Source organism: Pseudophryne corroboree, chromosome 1 (genome assembly GCF_028390025.1).
Source record: "Pseudophryne corroboree isolate aPseCor3 chromosome 1, aPseCor3.hap2, whole genome shotgun sequence".
In the NCBI taxonomy this organism is placed as follows: Eukaryota; Metazoa; Chordata; class Amphibia; order Anura; family Myobatrachidae; genus Pseudophryne; species Pseudophryne corroboree.
The window spans coordinates 1,135,596,851-1,135,615,900 of NC_086444.1; the positions used below are offsets into that span (position 1 = coordinate 1,135,596,851).

General features: G+C 46.6%; 1 protein-coding gene across 3 annotated transcripts in view; it reads left to right on the plus strand.

Moving 5' to 3' along the window:
- Positions 1 to 19,050, plus strand: part of CC2D2A (coiled-coil and C2 domain containing 2A) — a 205,272-nt gene that overhangs the window by 149,902 nt on the left and 36,320 nt on the right. For all 3 annotated transcript variants that reach the window (XM_063923787.1, XM_063923779.1, XM_063923772.1), the window contains exons 26-31: positions 1,252 to 1,348; positions 1,433 to 1,531; positions 2,245 to 2,421; positions 4,528 to 4,731; positions 5,466 to 5,555; positions 6,252 to 6,365. In XM_063923787.1, coding sequence (XP_063779857.1) covers positions 1,252 to 1,348; positions 1,433 to 1,531; positions 2,245 to 2,421; positions 4,528 to 4,731; positions 5,466 to 5,555; positions 6,252 to 6,365 — 781 coding nt within the window. The remainder of the gene's footprint in view (positions 1 to 1,251; positions 1,349 to 1,432; positions 1,532 to 2,244; positions 2,422 to 4,527; positions 4,732 to 5,465; positions 5,556 to 6,251; positions 6,366 to 19,050) is intronic.

Consider the following 19,050-nt stretch of genomic DNA (forward strand, 5'->3'; position numbering starts at 1 on the left):
AAAACCAAAAAGCACACTAACTACAGGGATGTGACCCCCTGTAGAAAATCAGGAGCGCTGTCCGCACTAATTAAAGAGACAATTTAAAAATATGCATTTGAGAAAAATAACAATTTAAAAATTAAGTAAAAATTTATTAATCTGCACTCCTGCAGCATAAATAGCATTCAATCAACATATATTATGCATGTTAAATGTCAAAATACAAACAATTCATATACAACTACTGATTTAGCTATAATACACTAAAATAGTGAGGCTTGGACTTTGATGTTACTATAATTCACAGTGTTCACTCATTAAATCATGAACAGGCTATTAGTAGCGTTTCAAACACTGGGTGTGTTCAGAGGTCCTCAGCTCTTTTAATGTTCCAATTGAACATGTGTGCACACATATAATGAATTAAAATGGGTAGTTACCATCCAATTTATAACATTTGGTTCACCTCCAAGATTTTTATTATGCTGAGACAATCCCAATTTCAAAGACTCCCTCTGCTGGTACTTATCCGTCTATTGCAGAATATCTGGAGAAGATGTCATGGGGACTTATCCACAGTGCTCAGGCTCCCTCTGCTGGTGGTTAGCCGCAATTGCAAATGCACTGGTTGATGATCATACCACACGACGATGTTTATGTCGGTGAATGGAGGGTAAACGTCCTGGGTATCAGTCACTTCAAAAACGCGTTTCTCCGCCTTCTAGACACACTCAGCGGCTTCCTCAGAACAACTTGAGCACCTTAGGAACAACATTAAAGAAAATGAGCCTGTTTCAGGCTAACCAATAAACTTGTCTCTGAGTGGCTGGAGTGTGAGAAAACTGCTCTGATTGGCTACTTGCATTCAAACACGGGCTATCAATGAAGTAGACTCTCCCTCTGAAGTTCATTGAGGCATTACAACTTTTAGAACCACATAGTGTAATATGAACAGAATAAGCGGTACTGTGCATTTGTTCTGTGCTGTAAACAAATCGCACGCAGTGTTACAGAACCATTTTGATGGCTGGATACATGTTGGGGACACCAAGCTTAATGCTGTGTAATCACAATTAGCTTTTCTTCCTCACCAGCACAACTCAGATACAAAGAACATGTACAACTTGGCATTTAGCCTAAAACAAGTATGTGTCTCCACCCAAAATAAAAGCTCTGTTCTAGATTTGGCTTACCATAGCCTGGCAAAATGTGTTCAATAAAGGCACTCTGTTGTGGTTTTGGATTCTAACTAGTTTTCTTATGTTTCAGGGCTCCTAATGGTGATTACAGCACCGCTAGTTTGCAGTCTGTAAACGATGATGTATTCATCAACGTGTTTGATGAAGTTTGCTTTGATGTATTAGAGGTAAGGATTTAATGTGGTCATATTAAAAATCACATCCATGGGTTTATACAGTTACCAAAACATGTGTATCTGTACTTGTTTCAGGATGATCGAGAGAGAGGAAGTGGATACCATACACGAGTGGAGAGACACTGGCTCGGTTTCATCCGAATTCCATTTACTACCATCTATTTCCAGGCCAGGGTAGGTGCAGTCCCACTGGAACTATTTTCAATAAATTGGAAGAAGACTGAGTCAAAGAATATATTATACTGTACTGGTCAGTTCCTCTTCGATCACGGATTTGATTACACATATGGCTAATTTTGCATCTAAGGGTAAAGTTTTGGCATGCGGCATTTGCGGAGGGGAGATCGGGAAAGGAGGAGTGGCAGCATCATAAACGGGGTGTGGCCATTCTCTCAGGGGAATGCCTAGGCTGTCCCATAGGTCCCTTCACATTTGCACTGACATACACACGCAGGTGGCAGGTACTGGCCAGCCAACCAACTTTCCAACTGCTGGGCCAATTGGGACTGCATTGCGACGGCAGGTCAAAACCTGAAAATTGGAACTGTCCTGCTGAAATCTAAAACGGTCGGGTGCTTTGGTCTTGAGTTAGTTCAGATTTGAGAAACTTACTTAAAAGAAGAAACAGCTCAGACAAAATGGGGCAGTAGTTTCCTAGGACACCAGTTGACTGAAGCTCATTTTGGACCTGTGCTAGCCAAACTAACTTACTAAGAAGTCTAATAGTAGATGGACCCTCTGTCACGGTGAACCCGGGGCAGGTGTTCTTTTTGCCACTTCATTGAAACATCCCTGGCTGTGATGAGAGGAAGATGCGGATCAGGAGAAACGTGTCCAGCATGGTCTCCCACCTTATACATTTCTTACTGAGATTTCCTGACTTTCAGATTGATGGGACGTTCCTGATTGATATTCCACCTGTGCTCCTGGGGTACAGCAAACATCACAATTTGGGAAACGATGGGGGCTACGAATCAGTGCGCAGCCTGAGCCAGGGCTCCTTCCTAACCCTCTTTATCACCATTGAACCTCAACTTGTGCCTGGAGAACCCATCAGAGAAAAGGTATTTATGGTTGTGTAATACTTAATGTTTGGGTCAGCTAAGTAATATCTACACAAAATACTCCTGTTATTACTCCCGTACTAATTATTAACACTTAAGGAATAACTTATCTCCTATCGTAGTTTATAAGAGCATAAGATGTGGCCTGCTGCCATCTGGTCTTTGGTCAAAAGATTATTTAACCAATGAATTGTCAGTGTTCTAGTTTTGTGATAAGTTCATGGCATTATACAGTATGATGATTGGGAGTGTTATATAATCAGACACTTTGAATTGTCCTGTACCCTGGGTGGTTGCCTACAGTGGGTGCATCTCTTCTCTCTTTCTCATTTTTAATTCCCAGTATGCACCAATTACTGTGAGATCTGACAGTGAGATGAAGTGGGTGGGAGGTAGAGAGGGTGTAAGTAAGTTATATACAGTAGAATTATTAGTCTGCACAATATCCAGCTAAAGCAAGGAAGAGGTTCAGATGACAGCCATCTACAATGTCCTACTGCTAATTTTGACGGATACATTGCTGGAATGTGCCGTAGGGTCTTCCCCTAGTCCCTAAGGCGCACTCAGCTTCTGCCTACGGAGTGCGAGCTGGATACCATAGGGTGCTCAGAGGATCAGTAGTGTGACCCATTTTTTGCAGTTCCACGAATTCAAACACGCATTCATAATGGGAGGTGAGTCCACCTCTGAATCAGCTCCTCACCCCTGGAACCCCATCATGCCAATGTTCTTTAGGTGCCTCAAGGAGTAGGGCACATTTTTGGAGGTTGCTTTACAGTCTCTCTTATAAATCTTCATCTAGTTTTATCGTCTCCCAAACAGGCGCCATTTGAGCCTTTACATTCAGCGATCTTCTTGTTTGTTACTTGGAAGCTGGTTTTCCTTATGACTGTGGCCTCAGATCAGCGTGTTTCTGAGTTAGGGGCTTTGTCTTGCAAGCCGCCTTCTCTCGTCTTCCAAGACTATAGAGCGGTTCTCCGTATGGTTCCTACATTACAGCCGAAAGTTGTTTTGGCTTTGCACTTAAACCAGGAAATAGTTTTTCCATGTTTTTCCTTCTTCAACAACTTCTCGGGTACGGGATGATCTGGCTATGCTTGATGTAGTCTGAGCACTGTAAATTTATTTGGATAGGACTTCTTCTATATGCTGCACAGATACTCTGCTTGTTCTTTACAATGCACATAGACGCAGTTTGCCAGCTACAAAGCAAACCATTGCGTGTTGGATGTCCTCACTCAAGCCTGTACTAATGCAGGGTGACTGGCACCAGACCAAGTGTCAGTACATTCCACTAGGGTGGTGGCAACCTCCTGAGCAGTGCGACACAGGGCTTCAGCAGAACAAGTCTGTCGTGCAGCCACCTGGTCCTCTGTTCATGTTTTTGCCTCTAGCGAGGCCCACCTTGGGTGTACAGTTCTCCGGTCAGGCAGCCATGGCCCATTGAATCCTCTTTCCTTAAGCATGCTGTGTGAAACTGCGTTAGCTCCCTCATGCTCAGCCTTGCAAGGTTTTGGTTCTTGACCGTTTTTCCCTACTACTGGTTTGTTTGATTGTTTTAACAGTTTCACTGGGTTACTGCTACTTCTTATCGGACTCTATTAAAGAAGTACTGGCATGATGGGGTTGCGGGGGTTGGAGCTCAGAATTTAAAGCTACAGTAGTTTAAGTGCCAAACTCCAGCCCACCCTGCAGTCCCATGGTCCAGTGTTGCCCAGCCGCCTTAAGAGAAAAGGATTCAACAGTTAGTGACTTGGGGGTCTATTCATGAAGCAGTGAAAAGAGTGGAGAAGTGAGCGAGTGGAGAAGTTGCCCATGGCAACCAATCAGCTGCTCTGTATGATTTTGTAGTATGCATATTATAGATGTTACTTCAATGCTGATTGGTTCTTCTCCACTGGCTCACTTCTCCACAGTTTTCACTACTTCATGAATAGTCCCCCAAATATTCTATTATTTTTTCAGATTTTTATACTAAAGCTTACTTTGTACTCTGCACAAAAGCAGAATAGAGCAAGTTTACAATGGGGAACAGCTTTCTAAATCATCATCTAAAATTAAAATGACTGTTACAATTTCTTGTATTAATGTGCTGTTATGTTTTAGTTTGATAGCCGGGAAGATGAGAAACTGCTTCAGGCTGCGGAGAAGTTTCAGAGTGAAGCCTTATTAAAGTTCTCAAACCGGCAGTGCCTAACCACTGTCACTGATATGAACGGGACTACGGTTTTCATTACTAGATATATAAAGGCATTGAAGCCTCCGCAGGAACTTCTAGATGCTCATCCAAATAATGCACCAGCAACAACAGGAAGTATCTACCTCCAGTGTTTCTACTGCTTTTGCATACTTTTAAGTATATAAAGTTATAAAAGCAAAACAGGATTACCCTAATCCTGTTTTGTTTTTATAACTTTATATACTTGAAAGGAATTTATACCGTGAACAAATGTATTAAGAATGCTTCCTTCATAGTGGACCACTAATTTTTACACTTGGTTCTGTTTAAAAATTCTCAGTCACTGTCCATTTATTTTTATTTTTTACTTAATTTTTTCTTTTAATCTGGTGCCCATCTGCTTACACTGTCCTCTTGCAGGCATGGTCCTTTTGCAGGCATGGTCCTCTTACAGGTATGGTCCAGGTATTGTCCACTTACAGGCATTGTTCTCTAGCAGGCTTTGTCCTTTTACAGGCATTGCCCAGGAATTGTCCTATTACATGTATAATCCTTTTACAGGTATAAGGCCTGATTCAAAGATGGGCGCAGAAGCACAAAATGTTGGCATCTTTTGCGCTCTTCTAAAAGCAACACCTATAAATGGACGGTGTTAATTTCTCTGTGTGGTTCAAACTGTTATTTTCCTAAAAATAACTGGGACAAGAAGTATATTGATACATATTTATGTCTGGCACTCAAATATCAACAGTTAATGGGTTGTAGACAGCAAAACTCTAGTTCTTAGACTAGGCGTCAGAACGTCAGTGTAATATCACTGGACCTGGATCCACCCTGCATGTTCCAATTTCCTCTCTGCCCACAGGAGCTGGTTGCACGATACGTCTCACTAATTCCCTTCCTGCCGGATAACGTCTCTTTTGCTGGAGTCTGCAACCTATGGAGTACGTCAGATGTAAGTAAGCACTAACTTCATTGAGTGTACTGCTAGCGAGTGAGGCATTGTAGCAAAAGAGAACAGGTCAGCAGGCCAAGTTTTCAAATTTGATGTATACACTTCTTAGTGTAGAGGTTCTCAAACGCGGTGCTCAAGGCACCCCAACGTTCCAGGTTTCAGTTTATCCATGCTTAGTCACGGGTGGTCTTCTGTATGCCGGCGGTCGGGCTCCCGGCGCTCAGTATACCGGCGCCGGGAGCCCGACCGCCGGCATACCGACACTTATTTTCCCTCGTGGGGGTCCACGACCCCCATAGAGGGAGAATAAAATAGTGTGGCGCGCCACCGTGCCCGTAGCGTGGCGAGCGCAGCGAGCCCGCAAGGGGCTCATTTGCGCTCGCCACACTGTCGGTAAGCCGGCGGTCGGGCTCCCGGCGCCGGTATGCTGGTCGCCGGGAGCCCGACCGCCGGCCAGCCGTAGTGAACCCCTTAGTCACAGGTGACTTAATTAGCACCTCAGTCAATTTGATTTAACCATCTTTGCTGAGCCATGGATATACCTAAAACCTGGACCGTTGTGGTGCCTTAAGGACCGAGTTTGAGAACCTCTGAGTATATATAAATGTCAAATTGTGGTTTCAATTGCTCTTAAAATTTTATCTTTTTGTGGAAACAATGATCAGATTGGTGACTTCTGCTCCTTGTTCTGTTCAGCAATTTCTTGACCTTCTGGCTGGAGATGAAGAAGAACATGCCGTTCTGCTGTGCAGCTATTTCCTGGCCATGGGGAAGAAGGCATGGCTGGTAATTGGAAACGCCATTCCTGAGGTATGTCCTGGGAGGACCACGTCATCCATTCTATGCAGTCAGTAGACTCTGTTACCACTATCATGTTTTTACATCCCATTCATTAAGACATCACAAATAAGCAACTATTTTAAAAGGCACCCCACTTGATTGCCACTATTGCTGTCTCATGAAACTGCCACTCCTGTCTGTTCTGCCTTTGTCTCAACTGTAACAATATCTCTTACGTTGGCTGGTCAATGCTGCTTTAACCTTTTCATGCATGAATTATGATAACCCAAGGCAAAATGTTTTTTTTAATAGTCTTCAGGGCTTATAAAAACAAAAAGTTTTTGTTTTGTTTTTTTAAACTACAAAACTAAAATAGTTACACTTATGTCCACAACATGCGTCTGCAACATAAAACATTGCCTAATTATCATGGATCAGTATTTCAACCGTGAACGTTATTTTTTTTATTATTGCATAAAAATAGGGTAAAATGAAAAAAAAAATGTCTAATTTTGGTTCTAATTTGTTCTTACATTGCTTATTGTATTTTTCTCTAACGTCCTAGTGGATGCTGGGGACTCCGTAAGGACCATGGGGAATAGACGGGCTCCGCAGGAGACATGGGCACTTTAAGAAAGAATTTAGATTCTGGTGTGCTCTGGCTCCTCCCTCTATGTCCCTCCCCCAGACCTCAGTTTGAGACTGTGCCCGGACGAGCTGGGTGCTGTTCAGTGAGCACTCCTGAGCTTGCTGTGAGAAAGTATTTTGTTAGGTTTTCTATTTTCAGGGAGCTCTGCTGGCAACAGACTCCCTGCATCATGGGACAGAGGGGAGAGAAGCAGCCCTACTCTCTGAAGCTAGGTCCTGCTTCTTAGGCTACTGGACACCATTAGCTCCAGAGGGATCGTACACAGGATCTCACCCTCGTCGTCCGATCCCAGAGCCGCGCCGCCGTCCCCCTCGCAGAGCTGGAAGACAGAAGCCGGGTGAGTATGAGAAGCAAGAAGACTTCGAAATCGGCGGCAGAAGACTCCGTTCTTCACTGAGGTAACGCACTGCAGCTGTGCGCCATTGCTCCCACACACCTCACATACTCCGGTCACTGTAAGGGTGCAGGGCGCAGGAGGGGGGCGCCCTGGGCAGCATATGGACCTCATTTGGCAAAAGTACACATATATACAGTTGGGCACTGTATATATGTATGAGCCCCCGCCAAGAAAATGTATATTTAAGCGGGACAGAAGCCCGCCGTCGAGGGGGCGGGGCTTCTTCCTCAGCACTCACCTGCGCCATTTTTTCTCCACAGCTCCGCTGAGAGGAAGCTCCCCAGGCTCTCCCCTGCAGATACACGGTAGAAGAGGGTAAAAAGAGAGGGGGGGGGGGGCACATAATTAGGCGCAAAAATCTATATAAACAGCAGCTACTGGGTTAACATTAAGTTACTGTGTTATTCCTGGGTTTATAGCGCTGGGGTGTGTGCTGGCATACTCTCTCTCTGTCTCTCCAAAGGGCCTTGTGGGGGAATTGTCTTCAGATGAGCATTCCCTGAGTGTGTGGTGTGTCGGTACGTGTGTGTCGACATGTCTGAGGTAAAAGGCTCCCCTAAGGAGGAGATGGAGCAAATGTGTGTGTGAGTGGTGTCTCCGTCGACAACGCCGACACCTGTTTTGATATGTGAAATTAAGGGCTAAGGTAAATTTATTGCACAAAAGATTAGAGAACAGCCAGGGAATCTACCCATGTCTGTCCCTATGTCGCAGAGACCTTCAGAGTCTCTCAATGCTCACTATCCAAAATAATAGACACTGATATCGACACGGAGTCTGACTCCAGTGTCGACTACGATAATGCAAAGTTACAGCCAAAATGGCAGGAAAGTATTCAATATATGATTATTGTAATAAAAAATGTTTTGCATATCACTGATGACTCATCTGTCCCTGACACAAGGGTACACAGGTTTAAGGGGAAGAAAGCGGAGGTAAATTTCCCTCCTCTCATGAAGAAAAAGAGCGTGAATCTCCAGACAAGAGACTGCAGTTTCCCACAAAGAATTCTCAGGGAGTATCCTTTCCCTACTAGGGCCAGGATACGATGGGAATCTTCCCCGAGGGTGTCACATTTGCCCAAAAGGTAGCGCTGACTTAACAGCTATCCTCAGGGATCCTACAGATAGCATGCAGTAAAAGTACTTTGAAGTCCATTTACACACATTCTGATACACTACTCAGACCGGCGATTGTGTCGGCATGGGTTTATAGCGCTGTAGCAGCGTGGACAGATACCTTATCAGCAGAGATTGAGACCCTAGTATGTGTGTGTGTATGTATGTATATATATATATATATATATATATAGATATATATATAGATATATATATAGATATATATATAGATATATATATATAGTGCATAGCAAATCAGCGGCACTCAGCAGTCAGACATAGATGAAGAAACGGCTTTTATTTACGTAAATAAAAGCCGTTTCTTCATCTATGCCTGACTGCTGAGTGCCGCTGATTTGCTATGCACCATATTGGATCCCACAGAGGATTACAGAGGGCACCGCAGCAAGTATTCCAGTACCCCTACCTTGGAGTGCCGATCCCCACACCGCTGTCTAGATATATATATAGATATATATATAAAAGATGCCCAAAGAGACATTAGTCTACTGGGTTCTAGAGTCAACGCTATGTCGATTTCTGCTTGACGTGTCCTGTGGAACATGCAATGGACAGGTGATGCCGACTTAAGAGGCATATGGAAGGTTTACCTTACAAGGCTGAGGATTGTGTGGAGAAGGGATCTCGGACCTGGTCTCCACAGCTATAGCTGGTAATTCTGATCTTTTGCCTTATATTCCAGCACAGCCTAGGAAAGCACGACATTATCAAATGCAGTTCTTTCGATCACAAAGAAACAAGAAAGTCCGAGGTGCGTCCTTTCTTGCCAGAGGCAGGGGCAGAGGAAAGAAGCTGCACAACACAGCTAGTTCCCAGGAACTCCTCTGCCTCTACAAAATCTACTGCATGTCGCTGGGGCTCCACAGGTGGAGCTAGGCCCGGTGGGGGCACGTCTACGAAATTTCAGCCACAAGTGGGTTCACTCACTGTTGGATCCCTGGGCAATAGATATTGTGTCTCAGGGATACAAGCTGGACTTCGAGGAGATGCCCCCTCACCGACGACCCTGCCGGCTTCCCCCCACGAGAGGGAAATAGTGTTAACTACAATTCACAAATTGTATCTTCAACAGGTGGTGGTCAAGGTTCCCCTCCTTCAACAAGGAGGGGGTTATTATTCGACCATGTTGTAGTCCCGAAACCGGACGGTTCGGTCAGACCCATATTGAATTTAAAATCCCTGAACATATACCTGAAAAGGTTCAAGTTCAAGATGGAATCGCTGAGAGCGGTCGTCGCAAGCCTGGAAGGGGGGGATTTTATGGTGTCTCTGGACATAAAGGATGCTTACCTTCATGTCCCCATTTATCAACCTCATCAGGCGTACCTCAGATTTGTGGTACAGGATTGTCATTACCAATTTCAGACGTTGCCGTTTGGTCTCTCCACGGCACCGAGAATATTTACCAAGGTAATGGCGGAAATGATGGTACTCCTGCGGAAGCAAGGGGTCGCAATTATCCCATACTTGGACGATCTCCTCATAAAAGCGGGATCAAGAGAGCAGTTGCTGATCAGCGTAGCACTTTCTCTGGAAGTGTAACGGCAACACGGCTGGATTCTAAATATTCCAAAGTCGCAGTTGGTTCCTACGGCTCGTCTGCCTTTCCTAGGCATGATTCTAGACACAGACCAGAAAAGGGTTTATCTCCCGATAGAGAGAGCTCAGGAGCTCATGACACTGGTCATGACACTGGTCAGGAACCTATTAAAACCAAAACAGGTGTCAGTGCATCACTGCACTCGAGTCCTGGGAAGGATGGTGGCATCATACGAGGCCATTCCCTTCGGCAGGTTCCATGCGAGGACCTTTCAATGGGATTTACTGGACAAGTGGTCCGGATCACATCTTCAGATGCATCGGTTAATCACCCTATCCCCCAGGGCCAGGGTGTCTCTCCTGTGGTGGCTGCAGAGTGCTCGCCTTCTCGAGGGCCGCAGATTCGGCATTCAGGACTGGTCCTGGTGACCACGGATGCAAGCCTCCGAGGGTGGGGAGCAGTCACACAGGGAAGAAATTTCCAAGGTCTGTGGTCAAGTCAGGAAACTTGCCTTCACATCAACATCCTGGAACTAAGGGCCGTATACAACACCCTACGTCAAGCGGAGACCCTGCTTCGCGCCCAACCGGTTCTGATTCAGTCAGACACCATCACCGCAGTGGCTCATGTAAACCGACAAGGCGGCACAAGGAGCAGGGTAGCGATGGAGGAAGCCGCCAGAATTCTTCGCTGGGCGGAAAATCACGTAAGCGCACTGTCAGCAGTGTTCATCCCGGGAGTGGACAACTGGGAAGCAGACTTCCTCAGCAGACACGACCTCCACCCGGGAGAGTGGGGACTTCATCAGGAAGTCTTCGCACAGACTGCAAGTCGGTGGGTACTGCCACAGGTGGACATGATGGCATCTCGCCTCAACAAAAAACTACAGAGGTATTGCGCCAGGTCAAGAGACCCTCAGGCGACAGCTGTGGACACCCTGGTGACACCGTGGGTGTTCCAGTTGGTCTATGTATTTCCTCCTCTTCCTCTCATACCCAAGGTGCTGAGAATAATAAGAAAAAGAGGAGTGAGAACGATACTCATTGTTCCAGATTGGCCACGAAGGACTTGGTGTCCAGATCTGCAAGAGGTGCTCACAGAGGACCCGTGGCCTCTTCTTTCCTAGACAGGACTTGTTGCAACAGTGGCCCTGTCTGTTCCAAGACTTACCGCGGCTGCGTTTAACGGCATGGCGGTTGAACGCCGGCCCCTAGCGGAGAAAGGCATTCCGGAGGAGGTCATTCCTACGCTGATAAAGGCTAGGAAGGACGTGACAGCTCAACATTATCACCGTATATGGCGAAAATATGTTGCTTGGTGTGAGGCCAGGAATGCCCCTATGGAGGAATTCCAGCTGGGCCGTTTCCTTCACTTCCTACGGTCAGGAGTGAATTTGGGCCTAAAATTGGGGTCCATTAAGGTCCAGATTTCGGCCCTATCCATTTTCTTTCAAAAGGAGTTGACTTCTCTACCTGAAGTTTAGACGTTTGTAAAGGGAGTGCTGCATATTCAGCCCCCTTTTGTGCCTCCAGTGGCACCTTGGGATCTTAACGTGGTGTTGAGTTTCCTGAAATCCCACTGGTTTGAACCACTCAAAACGGTGGAGTTGAAATATCTCACGTGGAAGGTGGTCATGCTATTAGCCTTGGCTTCGGCTAGGCGTGTGTCAGAGTTGGCGGCTTTGTCACATAAAAGCCCCTATCTGGTTTTCCATGCGGATAGAGCAGAATTGCGGACCTGTCCACAATTTCTGCCGAAAGTGGTTTCATCCTTTCATATAGACCAACCTATTGTGGTGCCTGTGGCTACTGCGGACTTGGAGGATTCCGAGTTGCTTGATGTAGTCAGGGCTTTGAAGGTTTATGTAGCCAGAACGGCTAGGGTCAGGAAAACAGAGTCTTTGTTTATCCTGTATGCTTCCAACAAGCTTGGTGCTCCTGCTTCAAAGCAGACTAATGCTCGCTGGATCTGTAACACGATTCAGCAGGCTCATTCGGCGGCTAGATTGCCGCTGCCAAAATCAGTTAAGGCCCATTCCACTAGGAAGGTGGGCTCTTATTGGGCGGCTGCCCGAGGGGTCTCGGCATTACAACTTTGCCGAGCGGCTACTTGGTCAGGTTCAAACACTTTTGCAAAGTTCTACAAGTTTGATACCCTGGCCGAGGAGGACCTTGTGTTTGCTCAATCGGTGCTGCAGAGTCATCTGCACTCTTCCGCCCGTTTGGGAGCTTTGGTATAATCCCCATGGTCCTTACGGAGTCCCCAGCATCCACTAGGACGTTAGAGAAAATAAGATTTTACTTACAGGTAAATCTATTTCTCATAGTCCGTAGTGGATGCTGGGCGCCTGTCCCAAGTGCGGACTTCTTCTGCAATACATGTATATAGTTATTGCTTAAATAAGGGTTATGTTATGGTTGCATCAGGGTTGACCTGTTGCTCTGTTGTTGTTCATACTGTTGACTGGGTATGTTTATCTCAAGTTATACGGTGTGATTGGTGTGGCTGGTATGAATCTGGCCCTGGATTACCAAAATCCTTTCCTTGTACTGTCAGCTCTTCCGGGCACAGTTTCTCTAACTGAGGTCTGGGGGAGGGACATAGAGGGAGGAGCCAGAGCACACCCAGAATCTCAATTCTTTCTTAAAGTGCCCATGTCTCCTGCGGAGCCCGTCTATTCCCCATGGTCCTTACGGAGTCCCCAGCATCCACTACGGACTACGATAAATAGATTTACCGGTAAGTAAAATCTTATTTTTTTTCAGAAAAAAAATAATAATTTACGCCTATTTATGTATATATTCATCCAAAAACAAAAATCCTCAGTATTTATAAAACAAATATTTTCATTTACTTCTGAGGTGCATCATATCTAGAAAGTTACTCTTTTTTACAAACTGAATTTAACTGATGTTAATGCTTAGTGTGAAAGCTGGAGAAGCTCCCTGGACACCAAAATACTATATGCCGATGTACTTAGTTTCACGTGTAGTACATACCTGTTAGCATGTTTTGCACCTGCAAGCTTTGGCCAGGGATTTCCCACACTGAAAGCGATTTCAGTAGACACGGCCCTGCACTTCAATGGAGGTGGCGTCTCACTTAGTCTTCCTCTTCAACGTTGCTCCGTAGAGCCAGTATTGATCAATGCTCGAGCAATGGATGCTTTGAAATAGAGATGTACATGGTCCCCCATGTTTTGGTTTTATTTCAGCATCAGGTTTTGGTATTGGTAAAACCACTCCCCAAGTATTTTGGTTCAGATTTGGTTTTTGGATCAGTTAAAAATCTATTAAAAAAAAAATTGGTAATCATTGACAAAAATCAGCAGCTAAAACCATGTAATTTTTGTAATCCAAAACCTGTAATTCTGATTTAAAGTCTGAATTCTGAACCGTGGGAAGATCCGAATCTGTTTTCCTCAGGAGATCTGGTTTGGATCCACAATGTTTGAGTGGATTCGTATTTCTGGAGAACCAAACCTCACATCTATACTTTGAAATCCAACTGATTCTTGTTATTGAATCAAGGCATACGATACAGCAGCCATTCGCTTACACAAGTCACATCAAGAAAGTAAAAGAACACCTGACTGTACCTTCTCCTGTATTTGCGTCTGGGTACATAACCACTCACTGATTCATGAGATCCACTCTCCACCATGGGGTAAATGTATGAACTGGCGATATGGGGGGGAAGCGGTATCATATACTGCTTCCCCCATGTATGATAGCTGCGATGCCGGCTGAACAGCAGCTACAGTCACAACAAGCCTAGGTCCGGTCGGACGAAGGCAGACGCCATCAGCGTCATCCTCTGCTTCCAGCTGCAGGTATGCTTACCAGCTTGCAGGCATGAGATACGCGTATCCTGTCAGCTGCTTTCTTGGCTCCCAGCTCCATCTTCCCGCTGATCCCCGGGCGGGGTCTGGGGATGATGACGAAGTGTCAGCCCAGGTTGCTTGCTCCCAATTGGCGGCCATCGCACAGTGGGTGACAGGGAGAGAGCGGGCCTCCGCTGATGGATAGGGGGGACCAGGGCCGGCGCTTCCATTAGGCAGCTGCCTATGAGCGCCGGGACCTGAAGGGGCGGCACACTGAGGCTGGCAGGAGCTCCCCCCACCACTGTATTATTGGATGGTACAGCATTGAACCAGTAGTACGTGATTGTGTAGGTGTGGAAATAAAGATCGACTCCAATATAGTTTTCTACCCATGTCATAGAAAATAAGAATTTACTCACCGGTAATTCTATTTCTCATAGTCCGTAGTGGATGCTGGGGACTCCGTAAGGACCATGGGGATTAGCGGCTCCGCAGGAGACTGGGCACAACTATAAAGAAAGCTTTAGACTACTGGTGTGCACTGGCTCCTCCCACTAAGACCCTCCTCCAGACTTCAGTTAGGATACTGTGCCCGGAAGAGCTGACACAAATAGGAAGGATTTTGAATCCCGGGTAAGACTCATACCAGCCACACCAATCACACCGTATAACTCGTGATACAATACCCAGTTAACAATATGACAACAACTGAGCCTCTCAACAGATGGCTCAACAATAACCCTTAAGTTAAGCAATAACTATATACAAGTATTGCAGACAATCCGCACTTGGGATGGGCGCCCAGCATCCACTACGGACTATGAGAAATAGAATTACCGGTGAGTAAATTCTTATTTTCTCTAACGTCCTAAGTGGATGCTGGGGACTCCGTAAGGACCATGGGGATTATACCAAAGCTCCCAAACGGGCGGGAGAGTGCGGATGACTCTGCAGCACCGAATGAGAGAACTCAAGGTCCTCCTCAGCCAGGGTGTCAAATTTGTAGAATTTAGCAAACGTGTTTGACCCCGACCAAGTAGCTGCTCGGCAAAGTTGAAGAGCCGAGACCCCTCGGGCAGCCGCCCAAGAAGAGCCCACCTTCCTCGTGGAATGGGCTTTTACGGATTTAGGATGCGGCAGTCCAGCCGCAGAATGTGCAAGCTGAATTGTACTACATATCCAGCGAGCAATAGTCTGCTTTGAAGGATAAAGAGCGAGTCAGTCTTTCTGACTCCAGCTGTCCTGGAAACATAAATTTTCAGGGCCCTGACTACATCCAACAACTTGGAAGCCTCCAAGTCATTTGTAGCCGCAGGCACCACGATAGGTTGGTTCAGATGAAAAGCTGATACCACTTTGGGGAGAAACTGGGGACGAGTCCTCAATTCTGCCCTATCCATATGGAAAATCAGATAAGGGCTTTTACATGACAAAGCCGCCAATTCTGAAACACGCCTGGCCGAAGCCAAAGCCAACAACATGACCACTTTCCACGTGAGACACTTCAAATCCACGGCTTTCAGTGGCTCAAACCAATGTGACCCCAGGAAATCCAACACCACGTTGAGATCCCAAGGTGCCACTGGAGGCACAAAAGGGGGCTGAACATGCAGCACTCCCTTAACAAAAGTCTGAACTTCAGGTAGTGAAGCCAATTCTCTCTGGAAGAAAATCGACAGAGCCGAAATCTGGACCTTAATGGAACCCAATTTAAGGCCCATAGTCACCCCTGACTGTAGGAAGTGCAGGAATGCCCTTTTCCTTCAGGATCCGGTGTTCAACCGCCATGCCGTCAAACGCAGCCGCAGTAAGTCTTGGAACAGACAGGGCCCCTGCTGCAGCAGGTCTTGTCTGAGCGGTAGAGGCCATGGGTCCTCTGACATCATTTCTTGAAGTTCCGGATACCACGCTCTTCTTGGCCAATCCGGAACAATGAGTATGGTTCTTACTCCTCTTCTCCTTATTATCCTCAGTACCTTTGGTATGAGAGGAAGAGGAGGGAACACATAAACCGATCGGTACACCCACGGTGTTACCAGAGCGTCCACAGCTATCGCCTGCGGGTCTCTCGACCTGGCGCAATATTTTTCTAGCTTTTTGTTTAGGCGGGACGCCATCATGTCCACCTGTGGCTTTTCCCACTGGTTTACAATCATTTGAAAGACTTCTGGATGAAGTCCCCACTCTCCCGGGTGGAGGTCGTGCCTGCTGAGGAAGTCTGCTTCCCAGTTGTCCACTCAGGGAATGAACACTGCTGACAGTGCTACCACGTGATTTTCCGCCCATCGGAGAATCCTTGTGGCTTCTGCCATCGCCGTCCTGCTTCTCGTGCCGCCCTGTCGATTTACATGGGCGACCGCCGTGATGTTGTCTGACTGGATCAGTACCGGCTGGTATTGAAGCAGGGGTTTTGCCTGACTTAGGGCATTGTAAATGGCCCTTAGTTCCAGAATATTTATGTGCAGGGAAGTCTCCTGACTTGACCATAGTCCTTGGAAGTTTCTTCCCTGTGTGACTGCTCCCCAGCCTCGAAGGCTGGCATCCGTGGTCACCAGGACCCAGTCCTGTATGCCGAATCTGCGGCATTCTAGAAGATGAGCCCTCTGCAGCCACCACAGCAGAGACACCCTTGTCCTCGGAGACAGGGTTATCAGACGATGCATCTGAAGATGCGATCCGGACCACTTGTCCAACAGGTCCCACTGAAAGGTTCTTGCATGAAACCTGCCGAATGGAATCGCTTCGAAGGAAGCTACCATTTTTCCCAGCATCCGCGTGCAGTGATGCACCGACACCTGTTTTGGTTTTAGGAGGCCTCTGACTAGAGATGACAGCTCCTTGGCCTTTTCCTCCGGGAGAAACACTTTTCTCTGTTCTGTGTCCAGAACCATCCCTAGGAACAGCAGGCGTGTCGTAGGAACCAGCTGTGACTTTGGAATGTTTAGAACCCAGCCGTGCTGTTGTAGTACTTCCCGAGATAGTGCTACGCCTACCAACAACTGCTCTCTGGACCTCGCCTTTATCAGGAGATCGTCCAAGTACGGGATAATTAAAACTCCCTTCTTTCGAAGGAGTATCATCATTTCCGCCATTACCTTGGTAAAGACCCTCGGAGCCGTGGAGAGACCGAACGGCAACGTCTGGAATTGGTAATGACAATCTTGTACCACAAACCTGAGGTACTCCTGGTGAGGATGGTAAATGGGGACATGTAGGTAGACATCCTTGATGTCCAGCGATACCATGTAATCCCCCTCGTCCAGGCTTGCAATAACCGCCCTGAGCGATTCCATCTTGAACTTGAATTTTTTTATATATGTGTTCAAGGATTTCAAATTTAAAATGGGTCTCACCGAACCGTCCGGTTTCGGTACCACAAACATTGTGGAATAGTAACCCCTTCCTTGTTGAAGTAGGGGCACCTTTACTATCGCTTGTTGTGAATACAGCTTTTGAATTGCCTGTAACACTGCCTCCCTGCCTGAAGGAGTGGTTGGCAAGGCAGATTTGAGGAAACGGCGGGGGGGAGACGTCTCGAATTCCAGCTTGTACCCCTGAGATACTACTTGAAGGATCCAGGGATCCACCCGTGAGCGAGCCCACTGATTGCTGAAATTTTTGAGACGGGCCCCCACCGTACCTGGCTCTGCCTGTGAAGCCCCAGCGTCATGCTGTGGACTTAGGGTGTGTACACACGGTGAGATCCTTGCTATGTTCAATTTTTACTTGCGATTTCCCTTGAACTCCCCGGAGCCCAGATAGGACAGATTTTGACTAACTTTTCTTGAGATATGGACTATGTGTGCTTACGATTTTGGCTTACGTGAGATTTTGGCTTATGTGAGATGTCATTGACATGTGAGATGAACTAGATAGTACACCGATCTAGCAAGGATTGACTTGCCTGCACAGTCTATCTTTTCTTGCGATGCCGACCTGGCGGGGCCGCGCATCGGGATCGCAAGGTGACTTTCACCTTGCGATTTGCACTAACTTTTCTTGCGATTTTGACTATATAGTCAAAATCTCAAGAAAAAATCTCACCGTGTGTACACACCTTTAGAGGAAGCGGGGGAGGACTTTTGCTCCTGGGAACTGGCTGTATGCTGCAGCTTCTTTCCCCTACCTCTGCCTCTGGGCAGAAAGGACGCGCCTTTAACCCGCTTGCCCCTATTGGGCCGAAAGGACTGTACCTGATAATACGGTGCTTTCTTTGGTTGTGAGGGAACATGGGGTAAAAATGTAGACTTCCCAGCTGTTGCTGTGGAAACGAGGTCCGAGAGACCATCCCCGAACAATTCCTCACCCTTATAAGGCAGAACTTCCATGTGTCGTTTGGAATCTGCATCACCTGTCCACTGCCGAGTCCATAACCCTCTCCTGGCAGAAATGGACATTGCACTAATTTTGGATGCCAGCCGGCAAATATCCCTCTGTGCATCCCTCATGTATAAAAGTGCGTCTTTTATATGCTCTACGTTTAGCAAAATAGTGTCCCTGTCTAGGGTATCTATATTTTCTGACAGGGAATCTGACCACGCAGCAGCAGCACTGCACATCCAGGCTGAAGCTATAGCCGGTCTCAATATAACACCTGTGTGTGTATATATAGATTTCAGGATAGCCTCCTGCTTTCTATCAGCAGATTCCTTCAGGGCGGCCGTATCCGGAGACGGTAGTGCCACCTTCTTTGACAAGCGTGTGAGCGCTTTATCCACCCTAGGGGATGTTTCCCAGCGTGACCTATCCTCTGGCGGGAAAGGGTACGCCATTAGTAACCTCTTAGAAATTACCAGCTTTTTATCAGGGGAAGCCCACGCTTCTTCACACACTTCATTTAACTCTTCAGATGGAGGAAAAGCTACTGGTAGTTTTTTCTCTCCAAACATTATACCCTTTTTTGTGGTACCGGGGGTAACATCAGAAATGTGCAACACATTTTTCATTGCCTCAATCATGTAACGTGTGGCCCTACTGGAAGTTACATTAGTCTCCTCGTCGTCGACACTGGAGTCAGTATTCGTGTCGACATCTGTGTCAACCATCTGAGGTAGCGGGCGTTTTAGAGCCCCTGATGGCTTTTGAGACGCCTGGGCAGACACAGGCTGAGAAGCCGGCTGTCCCACATTTGGTATGTCGTCAAACCTTTTATGTAAGGAGTCGACAC